Source organism: Paroedura picta, chromosome 3 (assembly GCF_049243985.1).
Source record: "Paroedura picta isolate Pp20150507F chromosome 3, Ppicta_v3.0, whole genome shotgun sequence".
Classification (NCBI taxonomy): domain Eukaryota; kingdom Metazoa; phylum Chordata; class Lepidosauria; order Squamata; family Gekkonidae; genus Paroedura; species Paroedura picta.
Genome location: NC_135371.1, coordinates 11,651,717 through 11,671,063, shown reverse-complemented (window position 1 = coordinate 11,671,063; position 19,347 = coordinate 11,651,717). Strand labels below are relative to the sequence as shown.

At 49.3% G+C, this 19,347-nt stretch overlaps 1 protein-coding gene across 2 annotated transcripts; it reads left to right on the top strand.

Moving 5' to 3' along the window:
• The first annotated feature begins 1,944 nt into the window (after positions 1 to 1,944).
• LOC143831512 (uncharacterized) lies at positions 1,945 to 15,229 on the top strand. 2 transcript variants are annotated; one of them, XR_013228896.1, is made up of 3 exons: positions 1,945 to 2,075; positions 7,479 to 7,793; positions 11,561 to 15,228. XR_013228896.1 is itself a non-coding variant. In XM_077324551.1 (3 exons), exons 1-3 carry the CDS (start codon positions 4,722 to 4,724, stop codon positions 11,653 to 11,655), a joined length of 489 nt encoding a protein of 162 aa, XP_077180666.1. In that variant the 5' UTR covers positions 4,116 to 4,721; the 3' UTR covers positions 11,656 to 15,229. The 2 variants fall into 2 exon arrangements, 1 of the variants encoding a protein (XP_077180666.1); XM_077324551.1 differs by lacking the exon at positions 1,945 to 2,075 and adding an exon at positions 4,116 to 4,800 and having other exon boundaries at positions 11,561 to 15,229.
• Positions 15,230 to 19,347: the final 4,118 nt, after the last annotated feature.

The following is a 19,347-nucleotide window of genomic DNA, read 5'->3' as shown; positions in this document are numbered from 1 at the left end:
AAGTAACTAACTCCAGCGTACAAATTACACAGTTCAACATTAGCAACTTTGAAAATTATGAATTACAAGATTCAAAGTTACACCAACCACAAAACAACACTCCAATGGTTAATTGGAGTAAATTATAGATACTGCCCCCCCACCTCCTTATGGGGCATGGAATTGGCAAGGCCTTCCTCCTCCCCCACCCCCTACTGGCAGCGGCAAGGTTTTGGACCACTGTCCTCCTTGGCCTTCCCTCTCAGTTCTGGCTGGCCGGCTAATTTACCTCACGGAGGCAGATGAGGTAGTGAAAAGTGGGTATTAAAATTTTTCTCTATTAGCTAGCTGCTGTGAGGAGAAAGGATTGCTCTGCCCGTATACCAATCAATATTCAATCATGTAACTGCCCAAGAATGCAGGTCCCTACTCGCCATTTAATATTTTAGCTCCTCTCCACAAGGGGTAAACTAGAACAGTTTATTCCAAGGAATCCCACAAAATAAAACTGACATACCACATTGAACCGAGGGGAAATAATTTTGTTGCCCCAAAACCATTTCCAAAGAGGAAAACCAATCCTCAACAACGTTCCACTTTTGAGGGCTATTGTCCAGTTTTTTTTTAGCTGTGTAGAAGATTAAATGGGACCACCTATCGGGGTCACTGTGGGTGGCCAGGTAGTTGTGAGTTCCTGCACTGTGCCGGGGATTGGACTAAATGACCTTGGAGGTTCCTTCCAACTCTATGATTCACCTGTGTCCATTTTATTTATTTATTTATTTAGATTTATATACCGCCCTCCTGAAACCTACTCTGATGAAAGAGAGGCACTTTGTGCATGCTTAGAGGTATTCTTCTTTAACATAACTTCCTGTGCTCCGGGCCTGAGCCTTCCTATACAAGACAGGTTTCCAAGGCGGAGCACTGACTTAATCCAATTTTTTAAACGATATTAGAAAGACACTCCTCCCCAGACAATATCTTCTTAGAACAAGTACATCACAGTTTACCAGAGGCTACTACTACAGATTTACTACATCCTCTCAGGAGCAATTTGACCTGCTAAAATCTCCTGTTGGAAAGCTCCCTTTCTGGGGTTCAAAGTAGGAAGCCTTCCCACGCAACCTCCTTCACACTGGATTACATGATCGAATGGGGTAGTCAACCTGCGGTCCTCCAGATGGTCATGGACTACAATTCCCATGAGCCCCTGCCAGCGTTTGCTGGCAGGACTACAGGTTGACTACCCCTGGAAGACTGCGGGACGGACGGTGAAATGCACAACTCCGGCTCTCTCGCTTTCTGAAGAGCAAAAGGGAATGCACGGAGGGCGAACATCAGCCCCGCCTGCTGGTCGGCTCCATGCAACGGCGCCAGCCACGTCTGGAATTTGGCCCCGCTTTCGGGTGCCTTTTGGCTACCGCTCCTCTGAGCCCTTTCGGAACTTTCCCCTCCACTCTGCATGTCATGGTTGCCGTAGGGATGTTCGAGGACTACAATTCCCATGAGCCCCTGCCAGCTCATGGAAATTGTAGTCTATGGACATTTGGAGAGACACAGTTCGGCCTCCCCTGCGACGCTTTCTGAGCTGTGAGCCAACTTGCGGATTTCGACGAAGGAGGTGTAGGGAGGGACCAGCCGTCTGCCGGTGGGATAGCGGCCACTACCAAAGCCATGAACCAGGGGTCGTCAAACTGCGGCCCTCCTGATGTCCATGGACTACAATCCCCATGAGGGGCTCATGGGAATTGTAGTCCATGGACATCTGGAGGGCCGCGCTGTGCAAGACGCGACCATCCTCCTTCCACCACCGCCACTGGCCTATCGCGAGGAAGCCTGCGGATTATGTAGATTGACCGCGACACTCCCCTTAAATGGTTTCCCGCCGAACTGCTTCGGTTTGCCGCGCCTTACCCAATCAAAGAACCGTATGCAAATTTATTTTCCGTCTGTCCAATAGGCAACTGAAGGGATTCCCGGTTAATTCTTTTTGAAAGTCGAAGCGCGCTTTTAATTGCTCCGCTAAAAGGACTGGCGCCGAAAGAAATGTGGAGGCTGCAACTGAATCCCGAAGGGAGTAACACGGCTTGGAAGTAAGAGACGCGATTTGTTTTTAGGGGTTTAAGGGGCGTTTATGAATTTGTGCCTTCGCAAAGGTGTGCGATCCTCCGAAATACCAGGTTACTCTTGCCTTTTAAAAATTTCCTGGCAAATGTTCTGTCCGGGCAGCGGCCGGATCGTAATGTAAGGAGGCCAAGTGTTAAAAATTTGGTGAAATCAATCAAATGGGAAGAAGCAGAGTTGTGATTTTTTTTTTTAATACTCTGCTTTTCGCTACCCGAAGGAGTCTCAAAGCGGCTTACAAAACCTTTCTCTTCCTCTCCCCACAACGGGCACCCTGTGAGATGGAGAGCGTTCTGTTCTGCAAGAACAGCTCAAAGAGAACTGTGGTTGGGCCAGGGTCACCCAACTGGCTGCATGTGGAGGACTGGGCACTCAAGAAGCAGGGAGAAGGAATAAATGGACAGTTCTCACCATGGAGGGAAGAAATCAGCAGGGTCCAACCAGACTTCTTGTTACTGGGACAAGTGCTATTTCATTTGTTTCTAAATGACCCGGATCTGAAAGTCGGGGGAGTAGCATTGCAGCCGAATTTGCAGAGGATGCCAAATTATTCAGGGTGGTGAAAAAGCCAAGTTGATTGTGAAGAACTGCAAGAGGATCTCTCTGAATGTGATGAGTGGGCGATATATGGCCAGTGAAGTTCAATGCAGGTTAAGTATTAAAGGGACAGGGACAGAAATTTCCAAATTTAAACGTAGGTTGCTGAAACTGGGGCACCTTTGCCTCATTTAGGGTGCAGCTACAGGTGGGGGGTGGGTTGAATCCTGGCTCAGAAGATGCTTTTGTTAAAGAGAAATTTACAAAAGAGGGAAAGAGTACTGAAGAAGAAGAAGAGTTGGTTCTTATATGCCACTTTTCCCTACCAGAAGGAGGCTCAAAGTGGCTTACAGTCGCCTTCCCTTTCCTCTCCCCACAACAGACACCCTGTGAGATGGGTGAGGCTGAGAGAGCCCTGATATCACTGCTCGGTCAGAACAATTTTATGAGTGCCGTGGGGAGCCCAAGGTCACCCAGCTGGCTGCATGTGGGGGAGCGTGGAATTGAACCTGGCTCACTAGATGACAAGTCCACACTCCTAACCACTACACCAAGCTGCCCTTGAGATGTTGAGAATTGCCACCTTAATTCTCTGTGTGGGTTTAAGTTTGAATGAACATTTTGCAGACTTTCCAACTTGTACTTCATGACCTTCTGGCTTCATTAATTGGTTTTATTTGGGATAGCAATCAATTGGCTTCAGTTCTGCCTACTTGTAGTTTACACTGTGATTTTTTGGGGGGGTACTGTTGATCCGGTTCATTGTGTTTTAAGTGCCGCAAGATCCCTTAGATCTGGTAAAGGCCGCAGCTTTTATTAACACAGCACACGTGAGCGAAGGCAAACATCTGGGACAGATCCCAATGGCCGGTTCTGCTCCCAAGTTGCAGCCCAATGGCAATGGCCACCTAATATGGGAGGGGAAACCCCCTCCGGCAGGCCCAGCCCCAGCAACACGCCTGTCGAGCTGCCCCTCTCCAACAGGCCTGCTGGACCCCCCCCCCCAAGGTGAACCATAGGAGAAGCCCAGGGGCATCAGCTCATGCGTGGCAGCTGCCTTCCCATCCCAGAAGACAGGGCTGCTCTGGCACGTGCAGTGTCTCCTCAGGAGGCTCAAACCTCCACCCATCAACAGGGGCTCAGCCCCAAATCCTCAGTTGTGACATAAAACAGGGGGAGTCAACCTGTGGTCCTCCAGATGTGCATGGACTACAATTCCCATGAGCATTTGCTGGCAGCCCATGAACATCTGGAGAACCACAGGTTGACTACCCCTGACATAAAACATTATTATTAATTATTAATTATTATTATTAAATTTTTAGACCGCCCTTCTCCAAATAGGTCTCAGGGCAGTTTACAACATAAATAGTTAAAACACAATAAAATCCCCATAAAAACCCCAATTAACAACATTAAACGTAGGGAGCCTGGGTGGGAAGCAGGAGCAACCCGGCAGAGCCCCGCCGCCCCGCCCCTGGGCCACCGGGGGAAAGCGCAATCACTCCCTCTCGCTCGGGGGCTGGGCGATGGGGCTTCTCCAGGCAAACGGGTCGGGTGTCAGCGCGGCCGCGGCAGGTCTCCGACACGCGGGCAGCCTGCGTCTTTGCGCTCCCGGCAAGATTCCTTCGGGATGCCAGGGGATTTGGGCAGCCGGGTGATCAGCATCCGAACCGGCGCACCTTCAGCGGCAGGAGCTGCAGGGCGTTGCCCGGCCGTCTCCGGCCCAACACCTCTCGGAGCTTGTTGGCGAACCGGTATTGCTGCTTGCTGCTGCTGCTGCTGGCGGGAGCTTCAACTTGGGCGCCGAAGCCGGTGTCCGCAGGAAGTGAGTGCCGGCGACCGTGTTGCTTTACTGGGGCAGCCATTGCGCGCGCCCTGGGAAAGGCCCGCTGCGCTCCACCCGGACCCCAAGGGAGAGGCGACCCGCCGGCGCTGGCCGGGCTGGAAGAGGCGCTCAAGTCCGGCCGAGGCAACGCGCGATCGAGAAGGAAGCCGCCTGGGGAGCCCCGGGGTCGTCTCTTTCCGGAGTCTCCGTTGCGGATCGGAGCTCCAGGCGGCCGCGCAGGGCCGGGGGAATGGCGAAGACGTTGGCCGGAAGAGCCCTGCTGGTGGGGACCATAGGCGCCCTCGTTGCCGGCTTTCCGCCGACGGCAGGTAGGAGATCGCTCACAGCTCGCTTTGAAGACGCGGTGGTCTGACTCATAGCCTTGGGCTCCTTGACCCCGCGCCTTTCTCTCCGAGCCGCGCCATTTCAGCCGCACAACAACCCTGTGAGGCAGGTTAGGCGGAGAGAGTGGGGCTGGCGCCAAACTCGCCCACTTGAGCTAACGGGGCGGGAGTGGTGATCCGATTCTCCCCCCCCCCCCCCCATATTAGACCATACTTTAAGCACTAGGCCACACTGGGAAGGATCTCGGGTGGAAAGCCCGTTCAAGGTATGTCATGCCCTTCCCATGAAAATACCCTAAAGCAGGGGTTAGTCAACCTGTGGTCCTCCAGATGTCCATGGACTACAATTCCCATGAGCCCCTGCCAGCAAACGCTGGCAGGGGCTCATGGGAATTGTAGTCCATGGACATCTGGAGGACCACAGGTTGACTGCCGCTGCTAAAGCACAATTTGTAATAGAATGAAGAATGTGGATTGGGCAAAGAGGTGGGTGTTGGGTGTTAGAGAGTTGTATGGGACAGGGAGATCAACATGGTGTGGTGTGTTCCCCCCCTCTCCCTTTTTAATATTTCAGACTGTGGTAGCATCAATTAATTGCTTAGCCAAGGAGTACAAGAATTGGTGGGGTGGGTAAGTTTTTAAAAAGACGTATTTTAAGAGAGGATAAAAACTGCAAGCCTGGAATTTATTTATAGTTTGCTTATGTCACTGAGAATCAAGGGAAAATACCTTGTAAGCAGCTGTTATGTGTGGGGACTCAAAGCAGCTGCTATCATGTCTTATGTATATGAAGATTGAATGATTGTAACTTGATCAACCAATGGCTCTCAGTACAAGAACTTAGACTAAAGAACTTCCCCACTTAGGGCCAATCAGGTTCTTTTGCGGGGTAGCCAAAGTGTATATAAGTCTGTGTTGTTCCTGTGTTCCCTATTCGGTGTTTGGAGCTAAGTGCTGATTGAATAAAAAGCTGTTGTTTTTGAAGAATTCCAGTCAACCATTTGCCAAACCTACAGGCTTATTAGCAGTGTGATGATGTGATGGGGCTGAAACCTGCAGAATTTTGTAACAGTGCATTAAGTACGGTGTGCTGAACAAACTGTAACAGTATTACAGCAGCAGAAATACAAGTCGATGTCATACATCACATACCGTTGTCAAGTTTGCAGACGCATTCCTTCCTGTAAATATCTCCCTTGTCATGTAGCCTTTATAGAAATGCTTTCCTGAACAATTATCTTCTACATAGGTTATGGTATACCAGAAGCTTGGACACTTTCCTGGCCCCATCTAAGTCCCTAGGTGGGGGTCACTACACAGAATTCGTGTGTGCAGGATGTTGTTGATCTTGCTCATTTCTAGGATGGTGTCTGCTTAAGGAACTGACCTAAATAGCCCTATAAGCAGGGTTCTCCCTGGCTTTTATTGGGGTGGGAGACCGTAAGGGAATAGCAAGATTGTGACACAAAGGCAAACAATGGCAAACTACCTCTGACAACCCTAGGGGATGACCATGTTAGCTGTGACTTGATGGCAAAACCAACAACAACAACCTGCAGAAGGCCCTGCTCAGATCTTTGACTCTCTCTGTCCATTAGTAGCTCCCCCCCCCCCAAAAAAAAAATATTCACAAACGGGGCATTTTTCACAGACAGTAAGAAATATTCCCAAAATGTGATCTCTCCTTTTTAGTTTAGCTCTCCATAAACTCAGTACATAACTACACGGCAGAGTAGTGCTGTTTTTCCCTTCTTCTGAGACCAAGCATGATTTTTTACCCTCTCCTCACAGCTTATTTCTGTGCTATTTATACCAGAAGGGCTTCTGCCTCACAGATCCATTTGGTGACAGCGCTACAAGCTTCAGACACGACTCGGTTTCCCTTCAGCATCCCACAGCTGTTGGCTTGAACAGCACCCGTCACTCGCAACCTGTAGAAGGAAGGAAAAAGTCAACCACATGTTTGCCAGAAGAAGAAGAGTTGGTTCTTATATGCCGATTTTCTCTACCTGAAGGAGTCTCAAAGCAGCTTACAGTCGCCTTCCCTTTCCTCTGCCCACAACAGACACCCTGTGAGGGAGGTGAGGCTGAGATGGCCTTTAGATTACTGAAGAAGAAGAGTTGGTTCTTATACACCACTTTTCTCTACTAGAAGGAATCTCAAAGCGGCTTACAGTCGCCTTCCCTTTCCTCTGCCCACAACAGACACCCTGTGAGGGAGGTGAGGCTGAGATGGCCTTTAGATTACTGAAGAAGAAGAGTTCGTTCTTATACACCACTTTTCTCTACTAGAAGGAATCTCAAAGCGGCTTACAGTCACCTTCCCATTCCTCTCCCCACAACAGACACCCTGTGAGGTGAGTGAGGCCGAGAGAGCCCGGATATTACTGCTCAGTCAGAACAGCTTTATCAGTGCCGTGGCGAGCCCAAGGTCACCCAGCTGGCTGCCTGTGGGGGAGTGCAGAATTGAACCCGGCATGCTAGATCAGAAGTCTGCACTCCTAACCACTACACCAAACTGGCTCTCTAGATATAAAAACAATACCCATAGGTGCTGCATTCTAAATATTTCTTGTTTTCTAAGAAGCAGTCCCTCCCTAAGACTTTAGGATGCCTTACTATTTCCTTTTAATGTCCACTAATCATCATTTATGTACTTCTAGCTCCCGCCCGATGTCCTGTTGTGAACTTCTCCATACCGGAAGGCTCTTCTGAAATGATTATGCCAAATATGTCAGACTATCACAGCGCACTACTTTTCAGTAAGGTGAACCAATCCTCCTCCTCTTCTTGCCAACGCATCCTGAATATCAAAAATTGTACTCTGAACTCTTATCTCAGTCAGTACACAGCACACTTTTCCATTTCGGAATGTGGACTTAAGGTTATGAATGCCAGCAGATTCCTCATAGGAGAGTACCACCTTTCTTACCAGCTTAGCGAAGATTGCTTGCAGCGCATCTCCCTTGACGTAACAGGTAAGTTCCTGAAGCCACTATGAATGCTCAAAGACTAGAAGGAGATGCTTTTGTAGGGTTCTCTTCCTTGCATATCACTATCCTATGATTCCAGCAGAACTGCAGGGCGGTGGACAAAATCTATTGGGGAAATGAGGGTGTGGTGGGATTCAGGAAATCTCCAGATACCTACCCTTTTATGCTTCTTCTTGAGATGGTGTCACTTCGTGGTTTGCAGTGTGTATTGTGAACCAAGAAGCTCTGTCTTCAAGCCTGGGATGAATCTGCAATCCCAGGTCAATTGAATCCATGCCTTCTACACTGAATGTCATTTCCATTTTGATTTTGGGCGATTTAAATTTTCCCTCTGCAACAAGCACGATTGATCCCGAGTGACCCCCACCTTTCCCCCGTGATATCCTGGAGTGGATATAACCCTTGATATTTGAAAAATCGCCATCATTAAGTGTGCAGCTGCCTGCTTTCCCTGAAATAACTTGCTGCTGAGCCTCCAACACTGTAGAAAAGCCCTGATTGGCCAGGGTGTCAGTTCAAAGGCTTCCTCAGGTTGCAAGAAGTTCTAAGCAGAAGCTCCAGAAGCCCTAACTTATCTAGGTAGAGATTTGCCTCTTGGATATATTTCCCCTCCTCTGCTGTCCCCCTCCCCTTCAAGAAAAGAAAGAAAGAGGCTTCTGCTGTGCTTGGCTTCCCCCCCCCCCTTCTGAGCTTCCCTAATCAAGTGCAGAACACTTTTCTGTTTCAATTGGGGGGGGGGGAACAGAGGAAGATCCGAGCTCAAACCAATCTGAATTCAGCAGGTTCCACAAAGGAATAAACAAAGTAAGTGCAAAATCAGCCCTGATCTCATCTAGCAAAATAAGGTTTGCTATTAATTTAAAACATTTTTATTTTACCTTGTCACCTCAAGATGGCAATCAAACATTAGAATGCAACTTTAAAATCATTCTATACAAAACAATAATTAAACAGGAAGCGGTGTCTGGAAGGGCACAAAAAAGAAATCAAAGTTTTTTTGGGCTACTGGTGGAAGATAACAATAGAGGAGGACAAAGAACTGTCCTTGGGGAAGGAATCCTCGTCTCGGTTCCACAAGTGAGGAGGCCCCTTTGCAGGCTGCCAGCCATCTAGACTTAGACGGTCTGCACAGTTCATATGAGACCAGTCTGTTTCCGGGTCAAGTTCAAGGTTTTGGTATTGACTTTCAAGGCTATAACATGGTCTGGGTCCTACTTTCCTGCGGGACCTCTTGGTCGCTTCTGCCCCCTGCAGGGCTCTTCGCTCTGTGGGTATGAACCTACTGGTAGTCCTGGGCTTTCAGGACGTTCGCCTGGCCTCCACCCGGGCCAGGGCCTTTTCAGGGCCTTTTCAGTCCTGGCCCCAACCTGGTGGAATGAGCTCCCGGAAGAGCTAAGGGCCCTGTCAAGACTGTCAGCTTTCCGCAGGGCCTGTAAGATGGAGCTCATCCGCCAGGCATATGGTTGAGGCCAGAGTGGGGTCCCGATATTCAATCTAAGGATTCCCCCTAAGGTAACACCTGATATGCTACTTCACTCCCACCTGTACAACTATTGGAAGGCTGGCCCCTGGATGGACAAGGGGGTGAGATATTTAGCGTACTTTCGCCTGCCACCTTAGCAATAGTCGCATTTGGTTGTAATAAGGGACGTTTTATGGGGTTTTTAAAGTTTTTATTCTTTTATTATTGTAAACCGCCATCTGCCCAAAAGGGAACGGCGGTATATAAATTAAAATATAAGTCTTTACTGTAGTTCCTCGCTATATTAGTGAAACGGCCATCTGGTCGGTGCTGTCCAGGCGCTTGTCTGGGGCAGGGACCTTCTGTCCGGCCAGCGCTTCCAGCGCAGTCGGCTGGCTTGTGGAGTGCCTGCCTCCTTGAGCAACGCGTCCAGCCACATCACCAGAAGCATCCTGGGCGGTGAGAAGGGTGCATCCATGTCTCCCAGGTATCTCTGCCTCCGAGCACCAGGGGGGAGGCTTTCCCTAGCCACTTACCCTAGCCATCTGCGTCACAGATGCGGTGAGAGGCCTTCGTGAGACTAGAAGCTACTCCCGGGAACTGTGCACCGGGGGACGGCGGCCTTTCCTTCGCCGCTTGCCCTGTGAAGGCCTCTTCCCACTTCGCTGACATGGTGACAGCCCTTCGCAGGCTGAACGGCTCCTCCCCGGGACGCCAGCCCAGAGGGGACGGGAGCCTTTCCCTGGCTGCTTGCCATGCAAACACCTCGCCGAGTTGCGGCCGGGCCGTGATGAGAGGCCTTTGCAAGCTGAGCGGCTCCTCCTAGAGACGCTGGCCCACCTGGGGGGGGGGGGCTTTCTGTGGCCGGTGAGCTGGCAGAGGGGGTCGCAGGAAGCCCTTGCCAAGGCCCATTTTTTTTTAAATGGGCTTTCTTACTAGTAAATAGACAAATAAATCAGTGGGGTGGCAGTTAGAAAGAGAAAGGGAATCCAATGCGTGGAACAGATGCACTCAGCATAGGCCAGGTGCATTTACACAAAGCAAGTCCCTCTGAGTTCAATGGGAATTATCTCCTAGGGGCTAGAAAACCGAAAAAGTTTACTGAGCTCTGGTACGCTTCAGTGGGGTCTATGCACACTTGCCTAGAAATAGAACTGCTCTTTCAAACAGGAGTGCCACTGAAATCCATTAACTGAAGCATTCTTTCACCTGCTGCCAGGTGTTTGACTGTCATCCCCTTATCTCAGTGGCTGGCAAGCTTCGGGGCCTCTGAACATGCCCTGCCTGTGCTAGACAAGTCTGTGCATGGAGCAGACTTCCCTTTGGCCATGGAAAACGATTGATATTGTACAAGCAGATGTTTTACAAGGAGAAGAAGTAGTTTGTGCTATCGATGTATCGGGAACACTTGTTTATAAGATCCAAGCCCTGAGGAACTGCAATCTTGTCTGTCTATTGTATATTTCACCAGTGAGCTTCATTTGGGACTCCAGCTAACAGGCTTGGTTTAAGCCCTTTGGACCTATATGAGGAGTGCTGCACATGGGAATAGGTAATTGGTACCTGTAAGGAGCAGAGGTCCTTCAGGGCAGGGGTAGTCGACCTGTGGTCCTCCAGATGTTCATGGACTACAATTCCCATGAGCCCATCTGGAGGACCACAGGTTGACTACCCCTGCTTCAGGGCTTTTGATCCTGGCCCCTGCCTAGTGGAATGAGCTCCCAGAAGAGCTAAGGGCCCTGACAGCACTAGACAGAGCTCTTCTACCAGGCATTTGGTTGAGGTTGGGGCAGTCTTGGGCCCCTCCGCTAAGCATCAACCCTGAGAAACGTGCCTATAGTAGGGGTTCTCTGCTGTATGGATGGGGGGGTTGGATTTAATTGTTTTAGATCGCTATGTTTTAAGAAGAGGAAGATGAAGAGTTGGTTCTTATATGCCGCTTTTCCCTACCCGAAGGAGGCTCAAAGCGGCTTACAGTCGCCTTCCCATTCCTCTCCCCACAACAGACACCTTGTGAGGGAGGGGAGGCTGAGAGAGCCCTGAGATTCCTCCTCATCAGAGCAGCTGTCTCAGTGTTGTGGTGAGCCCAAGGTCACCTAGCTGGCTGCATGTGGGGGAGTGCAGAATCGAACCTGGCATGCCAGATTAGAAGTCCGCACTCCTAACCACTACACCAAACTGGCTCTCTAACTTTGTTGCTACCCACTGCAAGATGGCTGGTCAAGGTGTAGTGGTCTATAAAGATGAAAAAATAAATAAATGTCTAATTTTTAATGTTCTTGTGTTTCAGCTTCAGCCTTCAAACGTGCACGTTATGGTGTCTTGGTAGCGGTACCTCTGGTGGTGGTGGTGGTGGTGGTAGTGATGCTTATTGCATGTTGTTGAAAACTGAGAAGGCAAGCTGCTCGACCTCACACAGGAAATGGATTTCTACCTCCTGGAGCAACAGAGACGAAAGGAACTAGGATCAACATGCCCAGCAGAGAATCTGGAGAAGCAGTGAATGGTGTCTTATAGCAACTTGGAATGAGCAATCTCTGTTGTCTTTTCCCAACAGACAAGAGAGTGAGCTTGGCCCCAAGGACAACAGCCAAGCTTCATGGCAGACTGGGGATTTGAACCTGGGTCTTCCAGAACCTGTTTACTACCAACTACTATCCCCACATTCTTTCTGTCACCAACATGTGCCTTCTAAGATGTTAGCGAATGAATCTTTCCTACATCAGCCTTTTTCAGCCTTTTGACCATGGAGGTACCATTGAAATATTTTTCAGGCTTCAAGGCACCAGGAAGTGATGTCAACTGGCCACGCCTCCTTGTTATGTCCTCCGGAAGAGAGAGGAGCCTCAGCAGGGAAAGATTTCAATGGCTGAGGCCCCTCCCCTTCTCACCCCTCCAGATCCATCATTGGCTACTTTGGGAGGGGGGTAGGTCAACCTGTCCAAATAAAGGTAGTTTTTTTTTTTTTTTTAATGAAAAAGCTTTTCCTCTCCTCTTTGCTCAGAGTCAGAAACAGGCACAAGGTGGGAGGGCTCTCTCCAGGTGCCATTTTGAAAAAACCCACACCGCATTACCTTTAAGGGACCATTGCAGTACCTTATAGTGCTGCAATACCTTGGTTGGGAAGCCAAGGGGATGTTACAAAAGTACCATATGTACTCGTGTATAAGCCGAGTTTTTCAATAAACCTTTTCACACTGAAAAAGCCCTCCTCGGCTTATACATGGGTATATATGGTGATCTAAATCAGTGGTCCCCAACCTTTATTAGGCTGGGGACCGGCAGGGCATCGGGCCGCGCCCACAAGCCGCGCCCGGTCGCGCCCGCGGGCCGCGCCCGCAAATCACCCGTGGATCGGGCCGCGCGGACGCGGCCCGTCCCTGATTCCCTCTCCCCGCCCTCCCGCAGTAAGTAGCTTCCCAGGCCGCAAGCTTGCGGCCTGGGAAGTTTTTTACTGGGGGGGGCGGGGAGAGGGAGCCGCGGCCCGGCGCTATGGCCTTTGTGGCCCGGCGCCGGGCCGCGGCCCGCAGGTTGGGGACCACTGATCTAAATAACAGCCAGCCAATTATTGCATTGCATTTTGCAAATATATTGCAAGCTGAGCTTGCTCTAGCAGCTTGTAGGACATCAACAGTTTGACTGACAGACTGATCTTTTTTTCTTTTGCCTTCACTTTTCTTCTTTCTCTTCCTAATCACTTCTTCCAAATTCTTTTGGTTTCTGGGGGTGGAGTGCGTTTTGGGGGTGCTTCGGGACTTACTGTTTCTCCTAGTGTTTCTTTCTTCTTTTGTCTGAGGGGCAACATTGTTCGGCTTTTCTTCTTTGGGTTGTGTTCATAACCTCACACCAGCCACAGCTGAAGCTCTGGTTGGACATACAGATAATGATGAAGAACCCAATTTTGAAGGATTTTAACAATTGTGTTTTAGCTTGGTTGCTGATTGAGCTAAAGTTTTTGCACTTTTTAAGTTATTGTTGATCCCATATTGTTCTTGTTGACCCTCTTTTGCACCTAAAGAGCTAGTTTACTCTTTTTCTTTGAAATATTCAAAAACATGTGACCTATTGATGCCTCAATTAATGTAAATTTACCAGCAGCTGCTGCATTTCCCACCCTCAGCTTATACTTGATTCAATAAGTTTTCCCAGTTTTTTGTGGTAAAGTTAGGTGCCTCAGCTTATGCTTGGATCGGCTTATACTCGAGTATATATGGTACCTTATTGCGGCTATATATTGTTCAACTGATTGCAGCAAAGAACTGCTTGTTTCCCAGGCTGTCTGGTTAGTAAGTAGATACTTATTATTATTATTATTATTATTATTATTATTATTATTATTATTATTATTATATTTATTTCCCGCCACTCCCTTGCAGCTTGTGGCGGGTAACAATGTCCCAGAATCCCCATTAAAACCCCATTATAACAATAATAACATTACCAATATTACTGGCATGGCAGAGAACGGCGACTCAACTTCCCCCCCTCCCACTACTAGCGGGTGGAGAGGAGGTCCTGATGATGTTTTACTTCGGGTCCGAATCCCGAGTTTCCGGGGGGGGGGCATAGATCTATATTATCAGCCCTGGCCTCAACCATAAACCTGGCGGAAGCTCTTCCAGCTGGGAGCTCTTCCAGCTTATGTAGCTCTTCCAGCTGGGAGTGGAGACCAACACAAAGGGACCTTAATCCATTGGCTCTCCAGGTCACTACTGCCTTCTTTGCTGTGCTGTAGATCTCTAGAGTTCTTGATCCTGTTGGAGATGTTGGAAATTGAACCTAGGGTCTTCTACATGCCAAGCAGGAGTTATACATATAGCCACAGCCCTTCTCTTACACACACATAGGACTCTGATATCAGTGAGCATGGAAGAAAGAGAGCCAACTTTCCAAAAGTTTACAGGCATTTTGCTTTGAATGGAGGGGAATTGTATGTCCACAGGGGTTAGACATGTGGTCCCCAACCTTTTTATCACCGGGGACCACTCAACGCCATTTACTGAAGCCCGGTGGGGGGGGGGTAGTTTACTCCTCTACTCTCAACCACTGCCCTAGCGCTCTCTGATCGCTATGGTAATGTTTAAACATCCCTTCAAAATAAGATACAGACATGCCACAACAATGAACATAAGGAACATTTTATTTTCATGGAAATTTTAACTCATGACAATGACAAATCAATGGGAACCCTGAGCTTGTTTCTCTGCAACGAGATAGTCCCATCTGGGAGTGATGGGAGACAATGACACCCGAAGTGTGTTGTAAAGGGCTGGGGGGGGGAGGCGTCCTTCGGGCCCACCTCCAATTAGTCAAAGGACCACATGTGTTCCGCGGCCCACAAGTTGGGGATCGCTATTTTACAGCATTGCTTTAGAAAGTCAAAGCCCGCCTAGTCTCAACCAGGGCCAGAGCCTTCTTTGTCCTTACATTACTGTTGATCAAATACATTGATATTATGTTGATTTAAACCACTGTTGAATTATTGTTGATGTTATTTTTGACTATGTTCTATGCTTAGGTCATTCCATGTATTATCCCACAATGCTGTATGTAAACTGCCCTGAGCCATATGGGGGGGGGGCACTGTAGATGAGTGCTTGTAGAATTGATACTTGAAGAGAGACACGTATATTTATGAGAAATTCACTAGTTTGACGCATATTGCAGTGACTGAGAAGCTAAGCAACTGAAGAAAGCTATTTGTGAAAACGAGACTGAACAGGCCTTGTTCCGGTTAAGCCCCGGTTTGTGTTTTACTTACAAAGGCCATTTGATTTATTAAAAGGACCTCATTGTACAGCCGTTTGTCTCTCCTTTTCTTCTTCATGTACAGCACCCTCTAGGGTAGGAGTCCCAAACCTTTTTTGAGCCTACGGGCATCTGTGGAATTCTGACACAGCAGAATTGTGGTTGTGGGTGCAACCACAAAATTGGTCGGGTAAAAGGTGGAGCCAGCTACAAAACAGCCGCCACAACTTGCCTTCAGTTGCACAGTGAAGGTTTTTGTGCTGTGGTGGCAAAGCAAGGTGTATTTAATAATAAAAAAACACAGTGAATCAAATCTCCAGTCTGCAATCAAAAGCCTTGTTGGGCATTAGTCCCACCTGACCCTGCTCACTTTCTGGCATCATGTCGGGGACTCCAGCTCTAGGTGAAGAAATGTATCATGGGCTACTTTCACTTGAAGAAGCTTCTCCATAGAGCTTTCACTGCTGCTGCAAATGTTTTTTTCTGGGATTTTCCTTGCTTGAGAGGCTCCCTTGCCATCGAAGGCATTTAAAAAGAAAATGGAACTGCTGATTAGTATGATTTTATAACCATCCATTGCAACACTGTATTAGTTCCAAGCTTTTGGGTTTGTTTGTTTTTTAAGTGTATCTCTTGTTTTGTTAAAAAGTTACAAGGACCTTGGCTGCAATTCCCCCTCCCCAGCCCTATTTGTTACAGTAACAAGGATCTTGGCCACAATTCCCCCACCCCCTTAATTCTGCAATTAAAAGATCTGCTAGCGCTATTTGTAATTTTAAAAAAATGGAATCTAGTACATTGTTGCAACAAAATTATAGTGATCTATTACCCAATATTTTTAAAAAGCCTTCCACCAGAGAGGAGAAATTACGACCACGGGGACTGAGGTAAGGAAAATGGTGCTGATTGAGAGATAGAAGAAGGGGAGGGATGTGCTGTTTCCTACCTAGGGCAGTGGTCCCCAACCTTTTTGAGGCTGGGGACCAACAGGGCATCGGGCCGCGCCCGTGGGCCACGCCCGCTGGCCACGCTCACGCATCGGGCCGCACCCGCGCATCGGGCCACGCCCATTAATTGCCATGCGCAAATCGCGGGCGCGGCTCGGCCCTGATTCCCTCTCCCCGCCCTCCCACAGTAAGAAGCTTCCCGGGCCGCAAGCTTGCGGCCTGGGAAGTTTTTTACTGGGGGGGGCGGGGAGAGGGAGCCGCGGCCAGGTGCCATGGCCTTTGTGGCCCGGCACCGGGCCGCGGCCCACAAGTTGGGGACCACTGATCTAGGGGATGTCCGAACAGGCTTGTTCCCCTGCATCAAACCGGGTCTGTTTACACACAGCTGCCCCTTGGCTTCCTTACTTATTTCAGGAGGCGGCATATGACATTGTCTTCTCTGTTCTGGTTCCATCTCGCTCAGGTCCCTCTGCTGTGGCTCTCCAAGCCTGCCTTGAAACATTCCTAGGCTGCTTTGGATGCCACACAGACAGGAAGACCTGCACTTCTGCATGGTCACGTCTATGCAGAGTGGTACAGCGAGAAATTGCCCGGTAACGAATTAAATGAACGAGGAATGGGAAGTCGATTGTAAGCTGCTTTGAGCCTCCTTCGAGTAGGGAAAAGCGGCATATAAGAACCAACTCTTCTTCTTCTTCTTAACCAGTTCTGCGGGGCATGTAAAGGTAAAGGTATCCCCTGTGCAAGCATCGAGTCATATCTGACCCTTGGGGTGACGCCCTCTAGCGTTTTCATGGCAGACTCAATACGGGGTGGTTTGCCAGTGCCTTCCCCAGTCATTGCCGTTTACCCCCCAGCAAGCTGGGTGCTCATTTTTCCAACCTCGGAAGGATGGAAGGCTGAGTCAACCTTGAGCCGGCTGCTGGGATCGAACTCCCAGCCTCATGGGCAAAGCTTTCAGACTGCTGCCTTACCACTCTGCGCCACAATAGGCTCTACGGGGCATGTAAGACAGAGCTATTCCACCAGCCGTAAAAGAACCACCACCGATGAATGCTAGTCTCACCACTGAGGAGAAAGATTGACCCCTTATACCCAAACACCCCTGTCTAGAGCAATTAGATCTAGATTAATAATATTTATAAATTGTTTTTATGCTCATTGTTGCGAGCTAAGGGTGGCGAGCTAAAAAATAAATTATGATTTTCCTACACGGTTATTGAGTATTCCTAAAATGAGCCGCATCAGAGGCACTGAGAGTATCTGTGATAGAATTTCAAGCCAACTCTTGTAACGGACCTATCGGATTGCGGCACAATGGCTTTTCCTCAGCTGTGGTGTCAGGGAGACAAACGTCCCATCTATTCCTGGACGTGGGCAGTGGATCCCAACAAAGCAGTTTATATTAAAGACCTGACCGGATAATAGCTCGGGTTGTTGTTATTATTTAATTCGTTATCCACCACTGCCAAGCAGGCTCGTGGTGGGTTACAGATGTCCAATTAAAACCCCCATTAAAACGGACAAAAAAATACAGATACAGTAGACAAACAACCCAGCAGCATGGCGGAGAACCCCGGTCCCCCCATCCCCTACCCCTACCTCTAGAGCAATGCTGGCAGGGGCTCATGGGAATTGTAGTCCGTGAACATCTGGAGGACCACAGGTTGACTACCCCTGCTCTAGAGGGAGGAGGGAGGAGAGACAAGGTAATCAAGGACATCTGGAGGACCACAGGAGACAAGGACATCTGGAGGACCACAGGTTGACTACCCCCCCTCTAGAGGGAGGAGGGAGGAGAGACAAGGTAATCAAGGACATCTGGAGGACCACAGGAGACAAGGACATCTGGAGGACCACAGGTTGACTACCCCTGCTCTAGAGGGAGGAGGGAGGAGAGACAAGGTAATCAAGGACATCTGGAGGACCACAGGAGACAAGGACATCTGGAGGACCACAGGTTGACTACCCCCCCCTCTAGAGGGAGGAGGGAGGAGAGACAAGGTAATCAAGGACATCTGGAGGACCACAGGAGACAAGGACATCTGGAGGACCACAGGTTGACTACCCCTGCTCTAGAGGGAGGAGGGAGGAGAGACAAGGTAATCAAGGACATCTGGAGGACCACAGGAGACAAGGACATCTGGAGGACCACAGGTTGACTACCCCTGCTCTAGAGGGAGGAGGGAGGAGAGACAAGGTAATCAAAGTTGCAGCTTGACATCAGGGGCCCCTCATCAATCTTCCCTCCCTGCCCCAGCCTCAACCGTAGACCTGTAGGAAGAGCTCTGTTTTGCAGGCTTTGCAGAATGCTGGAAGGACCCGAAGGGCCCGCAGCTCACCTGGGAGCTCATTCCACCAGGTGGGGGCCAGGACCGAAAAGGCCCTGCCCCTGGTTAGCTTGATCCTGTCAGATCTCGGATTTTAATCAAGGTTGGCCCTGGCTAGCACATAAATTGGCAGCCTTCAAGGAATGCCAGGGTCGTGACCTGGAGACAGGCAATGGCAAACCACCCCTGAACATCTCTTGCCTGACTGGCAGACGCTCTCAGGATCTCCTCTATCTATATGACACACATGCCATGTGATAAAGTTTCTATTGAGCTGGGAATAGGGATTGGGGAGTGCTTAAAAACAGAGGAGGGGAGAGACTTCTTATCTATTCCTGGGTTTTACTCCACATAGAACCAAGTAGTGTGAAATGAATGATTCCATCCCATAATGAACCAAGATGCCCCGAAGCTGAGGATAAATAAACCTGATCATGGCTGCAATCTGGAAGATGTTGAAAGGAACAGAAGAGTATTGAAAGGAACAGAAAGCAGTGATTTTACATTTTACAGGCCCTGTGAGACTGATTTAGCTCCTGCAGGGCCCTGATCTCTCCTGGGAGCTCATTCCACCAGGCTGGGGCCAGGGATGAAAAGGCCCCGGTCAAGCTCTACGCCTCTTTCAGGCCAGGGATCCTGTGCAGATGGAGCTGTGAAGATCTCAGTGGTCTTCAGGGGTTATAAGAGGAAAGGGGGTCCAGTTGTTACACTTGGGGCCTTAAATCCTTACCACAGCTCTGCGTGAGGTAGTCTAGGCTTAGAGAGTGACTGGCCCAAGATCATCCAGTAAGACCTGAACCTGGGTCTCCCCAATCTCAGCCGGACATTCTCACCACGACACCCAGCTGCCTCTTGCATTTGTCTTATGGTAATGCGTTGGACTTTATGACAATCTATTGGCCACCCTTCAAGTCCCCAATGCCTATTCATTTTAGTCCCGGGTTGCTCCGACTCGCATGACACAGCTTTTTAGACACATTGTTTAAAGGTAAAGGTATCCCCTGTGCAAGCACCGAGTCATGTCTGACCCTTGTGGTGACGCCCTCTGGCGT